The sequence below is a fragment of the Lissotriton helveticus genome, chromosome 7 (genome assembly GCF_964261635.1).
Source record: "Lissotriton helveticus chromosome 7, aLisHel1.1, whole genome shotgun sequence".
Lineage (NCBI taxonomy): Eukaryota > Metazoa > Chordata > Amphibia > Caudata > Salamandridae > Lissotriton > Lissotriton helveticus.
This window is the reverse complement of record NC_136068.1, coordinates 386272816-386287904: the sequence shown is the minus strand read 5'-3', so window position 1 is coordinate 386287904 and position 15089 is coordinate 386272816. Positions and strand designations below refer to the sequence as shown.

The window sequence follows — 15089 nt, the reverse complement described above, 5'->3', positions numbered from 1 at the left end:
CATCTCTCCAGGGGGTAGTGTGATGGGAGAGGGATTCCCGTCAGAGGGCAGTGCAACAGAGTGAAATAAATATCCTTCCTGGAGGCAGGGCCCGTCGCTGACAGCCCCAGGCCTGTACCTGGGAGGGTGGAGCACAGAACCGGCTGGGCAGGTGCGGCCGGCAGACTGGGAAGGAGACGGGCACGGCTGGGGACGTCAGGCAACGAGGATTCCTATGCCTGGTGCGCGAGGGAGCGAGCAGGCATGGCTCGAGCAAGCACGTAGGATGCAGTACACGTAAAAGAGCAGTGTTACGCGTAAACCGCAGGACTTTACCACCCATAGGAAGTACGGAGGAACAACTACGTCACTGTCCGCCGGCAGGGGCCACAGGAGTAAGGCCCGGGGGAACAGTCGCATGACGGTCCTGGCATCCTTGGCACCATGGCACTGAGCGTTAGTCTGAAGAAGGTCGCTAACCTGCCCGGGCGACATGACAGGCAGGTGTCCCTGTCTTTTCGAGGTAAGAGTCTCTGGTCGTGGAGACCCCTTCTCTCCTTCCATCCACCAGCTGCCTGTGCCTAGAGCCCACCCTCTTTCTCAGCCTGGGACACAGCGGGGGCGGCAGGCGCTAGCGCTAGGGCACGGGCTAGTGCTAGGGCACGGGCGCTCACAAACATTTTCCCCAGGGGTCGCAAAGCTTGGTCTTTGGTGTGACCGAGGGCCGCACTGCCCCAGCGGGGGTTTAAAGTCGGTGTTGGGGGGGAAGCAAAGCAGCAGCAGGTATATTTAGTGGCTGAATGAAACTGCGCAACGTGAAACCAGAACACCCGAATGAATCCCCGCATCTCCACTAGACCAAATTGTGTGACCCTGGGCAATTGTTTTATTTTAATGTCCCTCCTTTTTTTCTTCATTATCATTTAAGAGGAATTTAAAATGCATGACTTAAGGATGCGTGCTGGTAAAAAGCATCTCATGTGCTTGGATATAAGCACTAATACCATTGTTGTCAGAGTAGGGAGGGGCAGCATTAACATTTCTAAATTCATGTTTGGAAAACATCAATTTAAGAAAAATACTACTAAATGCACCGCTATAATTTGATTTACTAAGATGAAATAGTTCTACAGGTCAATTAAATAAACTTTTTTTTTAAATTTGAAAAGACTATCACATTTTTACACATTTGCTTTCTTTAAAAATTAAGGTGTTTCTAAAGTTAAACCCCTAGTTACTGTCGTTCCCTAGCTGCATCTACCGTTTAAATAAGTTCTTGCTGTATATTTAAACATTTTCTTCATGTTAGTGTTGAGTTGAGTTTGAATATTTGAATTGGTTATGATTGGAAGTAACAGTATGTAGTAAATATTTATTTGTCTTGTATTGTTTTGTATGTATATCCCCTACATGTCTTTCAAAAAAAGAAAAATCTTTTTGAATATTGAAAATAAAAGCAATTAATAAGCGTATTGGTGCTTGGTTTGGTTGTCCTTGCACTAATTATTCAGTTGTCAAAAATTGTTTCATCAGTGTTGGCATTTTGTTTGGTTGTTGGTTTAGTGGACTCAGCCTTGCTGATTAGAGTCGGGCCCTTTCTTGTTATATAGAGTTGAGTACACAGCAGCCCAGTGCTGGTGCTCAGGAGGACCGCATGTGCCCCCCGGGCCGTACTTTGAGTATCACTTTGCTAGGGCGACAGTGGTCTGCGTGTGTCTGTGAGAGCACAATAGACTTGATGGGGCATGTGAGAGGGGAAGGGAGTGGCAGGAGCCCATGATGAGACAGCAGGTGCCTGTGACAGCACAAGGGGCCCCTGATTCATAAGAGGACAAGGGCTGCAGGTGTCTGTGAGAGGGCAGTGCAGCTGCAGGTGCCCACGAGGCAGCAGGGAGTCACCCGCTGTATGTGAGAGAATAGGGAGTCTGCAGATGCCATTGAGACAGCCAGGGGCTGGTGAGAGTACAAGGCAGCTGTAGGTACCCAGGAGGCAGCATGAAGTCCACCGCTGTATGTGAGAGAACAGGGGGACTGCAGATGCCATTGAGACAGGGGTCGGTGAGAGGACCAGGGACCTGATTCTGCATGGGAGTGGACAAGGGCGCTACAGTTGTCCAAGAGAGGGAAGTGGCCTGCAGATATCTTTGAGAGGACAAGAGAGCTGGGGGTGGTCTTGAGACAGCGGGGTCTTCAGGTGGCTGTGATAGGATAGGGTGCCTCCTAGTGCACCTGAGAGGACAGGGGAGGTGGGCGAGCAGCCAAAGTTCCTGTGAGAGGACAGTCAAGTAGGCCAGCTCCACTGAACACTGAGAGCACAGGGGGCTACAGGGGCATGTGAGAGAATACAGGGAGCAAGAAGGTACCAGTGGGAAGACAATGGACATGAAGTCTCTGTCAGATATTTGGGAACAACACCTGACTCCTCACGAAATTCGAGATTCAAATTCATCCAATTCTCAGTCTTGCATAGAGCGTATCTAACACCATACAGAATGAACCCAATGTTCTCTACTGCCTCTTCCACATGTCCCCGATGGAAAGTTCTAGATGCTGACCTCCTATATATGTTGTGGACCTGTCCTTCTCCATCTATTGGGCAGGTATTTCAACAGGACTGTTGGTACCACCCTGCTTAGATCAATGGAATACACCATATTGCTCAATGTCTTCTGGGTCTACACCCCAGGCCCAGGGGCTGCTGTCGAAGAGGCTCATAATGCGACACTAGGAATCCCGAAGGCTCCACTGGTGGATCATTTGCAGGAGGAAGTGGCACACTGGAGGCTCATCGAAAGCGTAGCTTGCGATGGGAAGAGTATAGGGGTCTCTGCTGAAACCCCATTTTGCTTGAATGGAAAGCCCTAGTGGAGGGATGTAAAGCGTAAGATAAGGCGCCAGACGGAGAAGGCTAAACACACTACCTTCTGTTAGATTTTTTGGAGCGTGACATCCTGCTATAGCCCCCCCAGCCATTTCATTTACCTGTTTTTCTCTGCCAAAGATACCGCAGATATCAGGTCTGTGACCATGACACGTAGAACAAGAGGGTTCAGTCCCTCTTCCCTCCAGTGGACATATCAACATGTCCGCCTCCCCTTACACTGTCCTTGTAGAGTTTTGTACACTTTATACATGCCACCACATACACATGACTCCTTATTAGGTAACGCAGTCTGTTTGTTAGGGGGAGGGTACTCTTCAAACTGTTTGCGTCTCTTGCAATGCACTGTATGTCATGCTCCCTGCATGTACCATCAGACTGAATCTTTTTGCAATGCTTTTTCAAGCCAACCTGCTCTTTTCTGATTCAGACACCAGCGCTGCAAGGCCTCAGGGTAGTCTATGCGCTATTTAAATATAATTTTCATTTCATTTCATTTCATATGATGTGTAATTTCTTGCCCTCAGATTAAACTATAAGGGATATACCATACTGTGATAAAGTGCAATATAGTTTGTGTTAAAAAAATAAAAGGGAACAGCACCTGCCTTTGAGTGCCTAGGCATGGAAGACAGCAGGCATCTTTGAGATTGTGGGGGTTGCATCAGGAGCCTATGAGAGGAGGGTGGGCTGTAGATTCATTAGGAAGACTATGTTGGCTGCTGCAGGACCTCATTGCTTCCCTCATCTTAGATGAGGGTCGATATCACCAGTCTTTGCCTCCCACACTCCCAGCCAGCAGACGATGACTTGCATCTACACAATAGATGGTATGTGGATGGCTCAGTTTGGGAGGAATCTGTCAGGTTCACCTTCTCAAGTTGGACTTCTAAGATCAAGTGTTACTCATTGCGGCAACAGCGTTCCATTGTTGTGACTTCGGGTATCACACACTTTTGGTATTGTCTTCTGTGTTGGTGCACACTACTTCCTCATTCTCTGCCGGAGTTCTTTTGAGTCGTATTGGCTGGGCAGGCTTAGTGCTGAATATATAGGGGCTAGCCCGAGCCTCACAGGAGGGTGATCCTTGAAAGCAAAGGCGAGTTTAAAGAAGTTAAGCTACAGTTGTTGAGGTGGTTTTTGGATTCTTTTATGTATGTGAAATCTCTAGGAAATGTGCTGTGTCTCTCCGAGCTGTGCTGCCTTAGAAAGCTGAGCTGTGCTTCTATTTCCTCCATAGATTGTCCCTCTTTTCCTGCTTCATGCGTCTCAATATTTTCCTGCATAGTTTTCTATATTTCTTTAAAGGGTGATCTCTCTGTACTTTCTTCAATTTAAATGATTCACAAATTTGCTTGATCAGTACTTTTTGCTATACGTTCCTTTATATGATTCACATTTCCTTCTTTTTTATTTATTTTCTCTTAATAATAGCTTTCTGAGGTCTTCTACAAAGTGATTATCTATCCTTAGAGCAGTTAATAATTTGAAATTTTGGGATGGAATTATAGCACAGTCTATTAGTGAGTTTGTTTGACCATCTATGTACATAAATGGGGTAAGGCACCTATTTATCACCATAAGGTATACCTTTTGAACATTCTATCTCGTTCTTTTCCTCTTTTATTGGGTTTCACTTTATTTAGGCGCTGGATCTGAACGCCACTGTTATTCGTAGTTTTTATACAGAGGGCCTTCGTAGTTTACAGGTGGTATCTTTGCATTTAAATTCCCTAACAGAAGGACCCGAAAACAGTAGTGTTTTTCTTAAATTTCTAATTTCTTCAATCAGTAGTAAATAGCCCTTGGCTACTAATCAAATTGAGCAGCCGGTGGAATACAAGGGTTGAAAACTATGATACCTTCTAACATACGGGTTGAGCTGGAATATTTCCACCAGTTAAGCCAGATATTTATCTGTTATGATTCAAGACTCTTTCACTCCTACTAGTAGCTGTAAAATCAAGGTTATTATTCCACTTAATGGGCACACATATTTTTCCTTTTTGCATTAATCTCGTATGAGATGTACTCATTGAATTCGCTTATTTCCACTTTCCATGTTTCTTGCATGGCAATTATAATCATTTGATTATTTACTAATTCAGTGTCCAATCCTATCCGGTGCCTGCTGCCTATCCTCTGCAATATTTCATGACATTCGAATGAAGCCTTTGTTAGGGAACCTACATCTGATGTGCTGCCATATCCAGATTTATTGCAGCAGCACTACAATTCTAGTGTGATTCACAGGTACCTTCCTCTCTTCCCTAATATGACACTGCTTGTATAAATCGACCTGTACTTATTGTTGTCACAGTGATCATGAGACTCGTGTTTATCACAGACCAGTGTATTCCACTCTCCCTAGGGTTCTTTGCTATAGACTTGCCTGAAGTTAAAAATCCATGCAGTACCTATGTTACTTCTGGTATGTTTTAGTTTCTTTTTTCTCATCTGCAGCAATTACATCAAACCCAGATCTTTTTATGGTATCGACAGATCCTAGTATTTCTTCAGCCGAATTATAGGACTGAAAGTTCTTGAGAGTGTTTAAGATTGCTGAGGTATTACTAGGGGCCCTCGATTCGTTCATATTAGTTTGATCCTTTCTCTATTCCTCTCTTTTTATCCCTTCTAACGTTTTATTATGTTTTGCAATTCTTTCCACCCACTCATTATTTCCTCAGCCTTAGTGTTTTGATATACCAACTCTTTTGAAATCATCTCCGTTAGATTTTTTACATACAATTACACTAATAAACAAGCAATTAGGGGGGAGGAGAAGTGAGGCCAGCGCGCACTGCGCACGCTGGGGAAGCCTGTGGGAGGGAGGCTGATGGCTTTGATGTGGGGAAATGCGTGTACTTGTGTTCACGTGATTTCACGTGAACTGTTTGAAATCCACCCGATGGTTTGAGAACTTATTTTGCCCACTAAAATTCTCCCCTATCCATTCCTGCGGAATGGGATAGGCTCGACCTAAAAAGACAGCATGGTAAGTTTCAATGTGAGTGGCTATAGTAGAGCATATCATCATTGGTACCATTAGCTGACAGCGTGGTATGGTGTAACATGCATACATTATTATAGACACAACAGATATTTGATAATAAATAGCAAAAAATACAAGACATTCTAATGTATCAGATGATGTTAAAACAACAGTAGTGCATATAAAACGCAAATGAACCTAAAATAAATAACAAGGGGCCATATGTATCATTCAAAATTGCGATCGCAGACACCGAAATTCACAGAATTTCGGCGTTTGCGATCGCAATTTAGCTAAGTGGGATGTATGAATGGAAAACATCCTCGCAAAATAAAGAATCGCAAATTTGCGATTCCCTATTTTGCAATTACATTTAAGGTAAATTGCGATTCCTTAAATGCAATGTAAGAGGCCCGGCAAAAGAGCAATTTGGCCTTAAGGAATCGCAAATGACTACCAACTTCAAGTTGGTGGTAATTTGCGATTTCTTAGTAAAATGCACTTTTTTGCATTTTTCAAAGTGCCATGTGGTGCACATACATGCCCTTAGGGCATGTTTGTGTGCCACATGGGCACACATGCACATTTCAGGGATGCAACAGGGTGTCCTTTTGACACCCTGGCACCCTTGAAATTGTATTCTCAATTTGCGATTCTCCAATTGAGAATCGCAAATTGAGAATGTCTTCCCATTCATTCTTATGGGCCTCTAGGCCCATAGGAATGAATGGGGAGGTATTCCTTAATTGAGAATCACAATTTGCAATTCGCAATTAAGGAATATGTAGGATTCGCAAAATTATTTGCAAATCCTACATACATAGCGTTTTGCGATTCTCAAATAGCGATTCGCAAAAAATCGCTATTTGAGAATCGCAAAACCAAGGTTTCATACATATGGCCCAAGGTTCGGAAAGAGAAGGTCGAGCAGGTACAATAATAAAGCATATGTGCAGGAGCATTGGAGGTTCCCATGCAGAGGAGTTTACATAACAGGCAGCAGCTGTGTTCATGGAGTGAATAACCAGTATATATGTTGAGAATAAGTGGATGCCATAGATTCAGGGGTGCTTAGTGTCATAGCTTAATTTTACTTGAAGGGGTAGGATATTATTATCCCATTGTCGAGCTATGGGGTATTTTCTTAGGTCTCTACTCCCTTACAGTGCAGAGCCATTCTCTCGTCTCAGGCCGTTAAAGGACTGAGTGGAGACATATTTTTACTCTGGGGAGGGCCATACTTCCAGATGGTTGTGATGGACCTTTTGGCAAGAATAAAAGTTAAATCGAGGAATTTGGTTTCCTCTTTATTTTACTTACTGCTTTTGGAGAGGTCAAGAAGGCAAGATTCGAAACAATACATGACTTCACATTGCGTCCCAAAAATAGTTTATTTATTTATTGTTTCAGCAAACAGCTTTACAATATTTTAAGAACCTGCAATATAAAAAAAACCTTAGGAAAAACATGTACACAGCAATCTATCAACAAATTCATCGGAACATTAAAAAGCAAATACAGTGAGATGTAAAAATAGGCATTGCCATCAAAGGCATACTACTTAAAAAAGAACATATGTACATTTTTTTGGGTACAATAAAGCGCAAGTGCAGTGAAACAAAAAGTGCACATTATCCTCCGAGGTGGCATCCTAAATGAGAGAGAAACATATGCGTCACTGTCAGTTAAAAAAAAGAAAAACATAAGAACATTTGAGAGTTATTTTCTTTCCCGGTGTAAACAATCTGCCGACCCACCTTTGGAGATACATTGCAGTTCTTAGAAATGGTGTAGTATTGTGCAACTTATGCAAAAGATAGCAGTGTGTTCCATTATATGAGACAACCAGGTTTGCGGAGCCTGTCTACTTAAACATATACCTAGAGTGGGTGGCAACTTCTGAGGCAAGGTCACGTAACCCATAAATATGACAATTTAGAGGAGACCGCTTACATATCATCTGGTTTAATTAATAACACCATTGCTGGTTTAACACATCTAACTCCACAGTATTTAAAAAGGAAGAGGAGCCCCCGCGCAACTACATGTTTCAGGGGCGGCTCTAGGCTCATGGTGGCCCTGGGCAGGGAGCGTAGGTAGGGGGCCCCGGAAGAGGGGATCCGGGCGGGGCGGAGCACGGCGGTCAGTGAAGAGGGGGGTGTAGGAAGGTTGACCCCTGACTATGGTTGCCCCCAACTTTCTGCCTGGTGTTTTGCTGGTTTTCTGACTTAGTTGACCTGGGACCCTGCTATTCAGGGCCCCAGGCCTACTGCTCTCTCTGTAAAATGGATTCCATGTACCTTAGGTACATATCTAAATTGGATACTGAGTCACCTTATCAGTCCCTGTACTGTGTACCTTAGGTACCCAGGGCCTAGGTGTACCCAGGGCCTACCAGGGGCTGCAGCATGTATTATGCCACCCCTGGATGGCCATCCAAATCTGACCCAACTGGCTGCACGACAGCTGGGGCAAGGTGGTGTACTCACCCTTTGCTTTAGATATAGTATACCTATATCTAACCCTAAAATGGACACACAGATCTCCTATCAGTCACTCCTATGGCAGGCCTTAACAATCCTGAAGGCAGAGTGCTTGGAATCGTGTGAGATGGTGCTCTGGCATGAGCTGAGCCTGTCTGCGGCTTTCGGGATCCATCCCTTAGCCGTTTCCATGATATCGCATACCATATACTCTTAAGTGCATTATAATCCTCGCGGTTATGTGCCAACTCTGGTATCGCTTTATCAAAACATGTCGAGTAAGGTGTCATACGAATTGGAATACTAACCCCTCGCCAATTCTGGCGACGGGGTTAGCATTCCACCCTTCTAGAGGGACACGACATGCCTGTAACCTATAACCCGGTTAAAAGTCAGACAGAGCCTTAGCATCCACAAAATGGATGCTGCCACCGAGACACAAGTCTGCCCTCCTGCTGCTGGGAGTCCTCCCAGAGCAGGAGATAAGGACAAAGGGTTTCCTGCCAGGGGCGGTGCCAGCACCGTCCCAGACAGGGTTTTGTGTATTGTAGGTAGGCAGGGCTTTAGAGGAAGGTGACTGCAAGTAGCACCCCGGTGCTCACTGTGCATAGGCCGGCTTGAACCAGTTCCAGGGTCACTCCAGACCCTGTGCTGGGGAAAAGCCCGCCAAGGAAGTGGGTGTAACCACCCCCCTCCTAGTCCCACCCATAGGGCAGGACTTAGTCGCGTGCCAGCCCCTTTTTACAGGATAAAGTGAGAGACTGGCCCCCTTCCAAATCAGATCATCTTTGAATCCTGAAACTACTTTCTGCGAAAGGAACTCAAGACTTCTTCCTAAGATTTCTCCCTTGTGACTAAGGAGTAGTCACCCTGCACCCGCAGGCACCATCTACAGAACACTGCGGTCTGCTGCACGTCCTTCCTCCGGAATCCGACTGCCCAGCTCGACGAGACCCGGCTTCCCTGGCACCTCTGACCTCTACCCACCTCTACAGCTCAGCTGAGAACCGTGGGTGCGACGAGACCTCGAGGGACCGGCCATCGCCAAGACTGCACGACTTCTGCACAGCAAGCCCGCCGAGTATTCCACTGGTGAGTGCTTTGGGGTCCGAGAAGCCCCGACTCTGAGCAGCTCCAGCTCCGAAGTGCAGCCCCCCAGCATCTCCACGATCTGCGTGGGGCCCTTCTGCTTTCCGCTGCTCACCGCGTTGTTTAGCTACTAGCCCGTTGGCTTGTGGCCTTCCTGACGACGCCCGACGACATTTCTGCTGCTGGTCTGGTTGCTCCAGACTGGCCCTTGCTCCCTCCCAGAAGAGGAGCACCCTGGACCCTCCTGGTCCACTCAAGACGCCATTTTGAGTCCACCGCGTGGGCTTGACTTAGCCAAGGCTTGTTGCCCAATCCTGGGTAACTTCGACGCCAACGACTTCATCCTTCGTGGGACAGCTCGCACCTCCATCCTGGTCGCCGACAACGCCTCCTGGTCCGAGAGACTGCAGAGCCCAGCAGCGCCCACTCACCTGACTGCGGTGACTTCGCCCGGTGCCATCCTGGTGCCCACTTAATCACTGGCTAGTGATTCAAGAACTTGGTCCCCTCTGCTTTCAGGTTTTCTTCTTCCTTGATCCAGGCTTGGATCCATCGAACTTTCCTTCACTGGTCGCCTGCCAGCAACTTCTTCCTTCCAGGCTCCCGGTCCGGCAACGAGATCCCCGACGTCTTTTCAGACCTATGCAGCTGCAGCCCCTGGGCTAGGTAACTTCGGCACTCCGGTGTCCCAGCATAGCCTCACTATCCAAGGGTCAGGATCCACTGTCATTTTCTTCCTACCAGGTCGGGTTCGCCCGTGAACACTAACTTTGCCTTTACTAGCCTCCATAGACTTTGTCCCGCATCCCGCGTGAGAGTGCACACTCTGCACCCGAGTCCCCTGGGCCTCCTAGTAGTAATCTAACGATTCCCTAGTCCAGTCCTAGCGATTCCAAAGCCTATTAGAACTGTTACTTACCTGCTAGTAATTCGCATTCCACTTTTAGTGTATATGGTTTTTCGTGCCCCTCGGGCATTTGTGTAACGTGCTAACTTAAAAGTATTTTCGTAAGAGTTTTGTTGTGTGCCTAGCACCCTGTCCTCATAAAGAGTACAGGGTTGTTGTGATTCTAATAAATACATTGTTTATTTTCATAACACTTGTGTGGTGTCCTTTCACTGGGTGTTCAAGGGGTAATGTGATGGTAAAACAGCTGGCTTAACACGCCCTCTAGAGTCTTAGCCTTAGACTGCTCGTATCCATGCTACTAGGATAGCTGGTCTATAAGGTTGACTTACAACCAATCATCAATAAGGGTTGTTTGGACTGATATATAGTGATCACTAGAATAGTGAGCACTGCACATCAGGCCAACTTCTCACATTGGTGAGCAGCGGTTGGGATTTGAGCTTGCTGTTGTTTTACCACACATGCCCTAAGAATATCTTGTGAAAGATCACATAAGTACTAAAGGTACATATAACTTAGCTTAGAATACTCTGAGTTCTACTGAACCAGCTGTTGTAGCTCCTAGGGCCTAGCACACCCTAAACTACAACTCTAGCAAGGGATCAGTAGGCAAACATATAGTGTAGGTAAGTGCACCACTTACACCTCACTAGAAAAGCATGTCGACTCAGGGGGACTCTACTGAGACTCCCCTGGTCAGTGTTGACCCTCCACAGGTCACTTCAAGATATGCAGCTCTCAATTTTCAGGAGATGAGGCAACTCTGTGTCTCCAGGAAACTGAAGCAGGGGTCTAACCCCACCCTTCCCTTTCTGATAGGTCTCTTAGAGACATATGATGCCAGAAAGCTCTCTCAGTTACATGAGAGCATGCCAGCCTTAGAGGGAACCTCTGGGGATCCAGACCTCCCCAACACTGATTCAGCAGTTGAGGAGGAGGATGAGGAGGTACTCTCTGGGGATGAGGTAGACAAGGGTCTTGAGGTAGTCAGAAGGCTAACTAGGACCAACTTAGACTTACTTGGGCTAGGATCTGGGGGCCCCCCAGTACTAACCCGAAGTGGGCCTAACCTTGGAGTTAGGAGAGATAGATCTCTTTCTAGGGACTCCAATAGATCTCTGCACTCTAATGCCTCTTCTCAGGGGAGAAGGAATCCTCCACAGAGGAGATTTACTTCCCCTCAGAGAAAGGAGCATGAGGCTAGGATGAGACAAGCTGAACTGAGGATTGAAAGGGAAGAAATTGCCCTGGCCAAAGAGAAGCTTGCCCTGGCAAGAGAGCAGCAGATGAGTGGGCTAGCTCCCACTGGTGGCAGCAATCTCCCAAGAGATAGAGAGAAGGGTTTAGATACTAAACACCTGACTAAAATAGTGCCCCCCTTTAAGCAAGGGGATGACATCCAGAAATGGATGGCTGCTCTGGAGAGGGCCTGCACTGTGCAGGGCATTCCCCAGAGTCAGTGGGCAGCTATACTGTGGCTCTCCTTTGATGGCAAAGGTAGAGATAAGCTCCTCACTACAAGAGTGGAGGATGCTAACAATTACCAGGTCCTGAAAAATGCACTGGTTGATGGGTTTGGTTTAACCACTGAGCAGTACAGGTTGCTGTTCAGAGACACCCAGAAAACTCAGTCTCAGGACTGGTCAGACTTTGTTGATTGTGCCACTAAGGCTTTGGAAGGCTGGCTACTGGGTAGTAAGGTTACTGATTTCAAGGGATTGTATAATCTAATTATGAGAGAGCAAGTCTTAAATAATTGTCAGAACCAGTTATTACACCAGCACCTGGTAGACTCTGATCTGACCTCTCCACAAGAATTGGGTAAGAGGGCAGACAAATGGGTCAGAACCAGGATTAGGCCCAAGAACCAAGGTGGTGACCAGAAAAAGGAATCAACCAAGCCTCAAGAGAAGGGTGGGAATAAATCTTCAGATCAAACCACACCAGGGCCCCAAAAATCCTCTGAGGGGGGTGGGTCCCAAAATCCTTCCAACAACCAGAAGAAACCTTATTGTTATCCCTGTAAACAGGTGGGTCATTTAAAAACTGACAGCAGTTGCCCAAAGAATAACAATAAGGAAAACATACCCCCAAGTAACATTCCCAAACCTCCTGTTACTACTAGTAGTAATCCCCCAGGTGGTGGGAGTGCCCCCAAGAATTTGGGTGCATTTACTTTGGGAGTTCCTGGGGACTCTGGCCTAACCAGGTCCCCAAACTTAGATACTCTTGTCTGTGAGACTGGCATGGGGTTTGCCAACTTCACAACTTGTCCCAACACTTTGGGCAAGTACAGACAGGAGCCCCTCATCAATGGTATAAAAGTTGAGGCCTATAGAGATACAGGGGCTAGCATCACTATGGTGACTGAGAGTCTAGTCCCCTCAAGGCAACTTTTACCTGGTGCCACATACCAGGTGACCAATATTGATGGAGTACAGAGAGATCATCCCATGGCAGTGGTCAATCTCAGCTGGGGAGGTGTCACTGGCCACAAGAGAGTGGCAGTGTCACCAAACTTGCCTGTAGATTGCCTACTGGGGAATGATTTAGAGCTCTCAGCCTGGGCTGAAGTAGAGCAAGAGACCCATTCTAGAATGGTGAACATCCATGGTAAGGTCAGTGGGGCAGTGGTAGCCACAGCCCCAGTCCAAGATATCCTCCCTGAACAGGTCAGGAGGGTTGTGCCAGTCACAACCCAATCTCAGACAACTTCCTTCCCAGAACAGGTTGTCAAGGCTGTGATGGTCACAGCCCACACCCAAACTGAGCCCCCTCCTGAAAAGGTTGGGAGAGTTGTGATGGCCACAGCTCAAACTCAGACAGATGACAGTGTTGTGAAGCCTGAAACTATGGATCACTCCACTCAGACAGAGAGTAGTGAGGAGGAAGAGAAATCTCCCTCCCACCAGACTTTAGGAAAGGATCAGCCTCCTCAGGGAACTGACCTGACCCCTTGTGAAGAAACTGCCACAGAGGTAGTCAGGCCTAGCCTGGCAGAACCCCTGATGTCAGTGGACCCTTCCAAGGTGGGACCCAGTCTGGAGCAGGTAACCTGCCCCTCTCTACCCTGCCTCAGTCAGCCCAGGGCTGTAGAGGTCAGGGAGGCCAGTGTTGGACCCCAAAGGGCCCCCTGTCCAAAAGAATTTCCCAATCAGCAGATTAAGGGCACTGAAGCTAGTAGTCCTAGCCAAGTGAAAATAAAACATACTCCTGAGGGATCCCCCTTAAAATTAGTTAGGGACCTCCCACAGATGGACACTGTTGGGCACAGCCAAACTTGGGACCTGAGGGCCCCAGACCTGACCTGTCCCTCCAGTAAGCCAAACAGAGGGACCCAACCTCCAGCTGTAGGTAGCCAGAGGTTGACCCTGAGAGCCCAAAACAACTCAGTCTTGGAAAGAAAGGCCTATATGGTGGAAAATGATTGGAGGAAGCTGAGCCCAAAATTAGTGGAGCCTCACTTCAGTACTACATTTCAGCACCAGCCTTTTTCTTTGACAAAACACACCACAGGTAGAGATTCCCTATGGTGGAGACCCTCAGACACCCTTAGGGTGAGGGATTGCTTAGTGGACCATGACATAGGGGGTAACCATGCCAGTGCTGGTACTTCCTTAAATGGCCACTTAGGCAATATAGGCTTACCTGGACAAGGATAGCCTTATCTCCTTTCGTTTGGGGGGGGGGTTATGTAGGAAGGTTGACCCCTGACTATGGTTGCCCCCAACTTTCTGCCTGGTGTTTTGCTGGTTTTCTGACTTAGTTGACCTGGGACCCTGCTATTCAGGGCCCCAGGCCTACTGCTCTCTCTGTAAAATGGATTCCATGTACCTTAGGTACATATCTAAATTGGATACTGAGTCACCTTATCAGTCCCTGTACTGTGTACCTTAGGTACCCAGGGCCTAGGTGTACCCAGTGCCTACCAGGGGCTGCAGCATGTATTATGCCACCCCTGGATGGCCATCCAAATCTGACACAACTGGCTGCACGACAGCTGGGGCAAGGTGGTGTACTCACCCTTTGCTTTAGATATAGTATACCTATATCTAACCCTAAAATGGACACACAGATCTCCTATCAGTCACTCCTATGGCAGGCCTTAACAATCCTGAAGGCAGAGTGCTTGGAATCGTGTGAGATGGTGCTCTGGCATGAGCTGAGCCTGTCTGCGGCTTTCGGGATCCATCCCTTAGCCGTTTCCATGATATCGCATACCATATACTCTTAAGTGCATTATAATCCTCGCGGTTATGTGCCAACTCTGGTATCGCTTTATCAAAACATGTCGAGTAAGGTGTCATACGAATTGGAATACTAACCCCTCGCCAATTCTGGCGACGGGGTTAGCATTCCACCCTTCTAGAGGGACACGACATGCCTGTAACCTATAACCCGGTTAAAAGTCAGACAGAGCCTTAGCATCCACAAAATGGATGCTGCCACCGAGACACAAGTCTGCCCTCCTGCTGCTGGGAGTCCTCCCAGAGCAGGAGATAAGGACAAAGGGTTTCCTGCCAGGGGCGGTGCCAGCACCGTCCCAGACAGGGTTTTGTGTATTGTAGGTAGGCAGGGCTTTAGAGGAAGGTGACTGCAAGTAGCACCCCGGTGCTCACTGTGCATAGGCCGGCTTGAACCAGTTCCAGGGTCACTCCAGACCCTGTGCTGGGGAAAAGCCCGCCAAGGAAGTGGGTGTAACCACCCCCCTCCTAGTCCCACCCATAGGGCAGGACTTAGTCGCGTGCCAGC

General features: G+C 47.3%; 1 protein-coding gene across 1 annotated transcript in view; it reads left to right on the top strand.

Annotated features, from left to right (window-relative positions):
- The first annotated feature begins 335 nt into the window (after nt 1-335).
- Nucleotides 336-15089, top strand: part of LOC144768501 (fer-1-like protein 4) — a 936890-nt gene continuing 922136 nt past the window's right edge. Inside the window, exon 1 of the mRNA XM_078652210.1 lies at nt 336-502. Coding sequence (XP_078508336.1) covers nt 424-502 — 79 coding nt within the window. The 5' untranslated portion in view covers nt 336-423. The remainder of the gene's footprint in view (nt 503-15089) is intronic.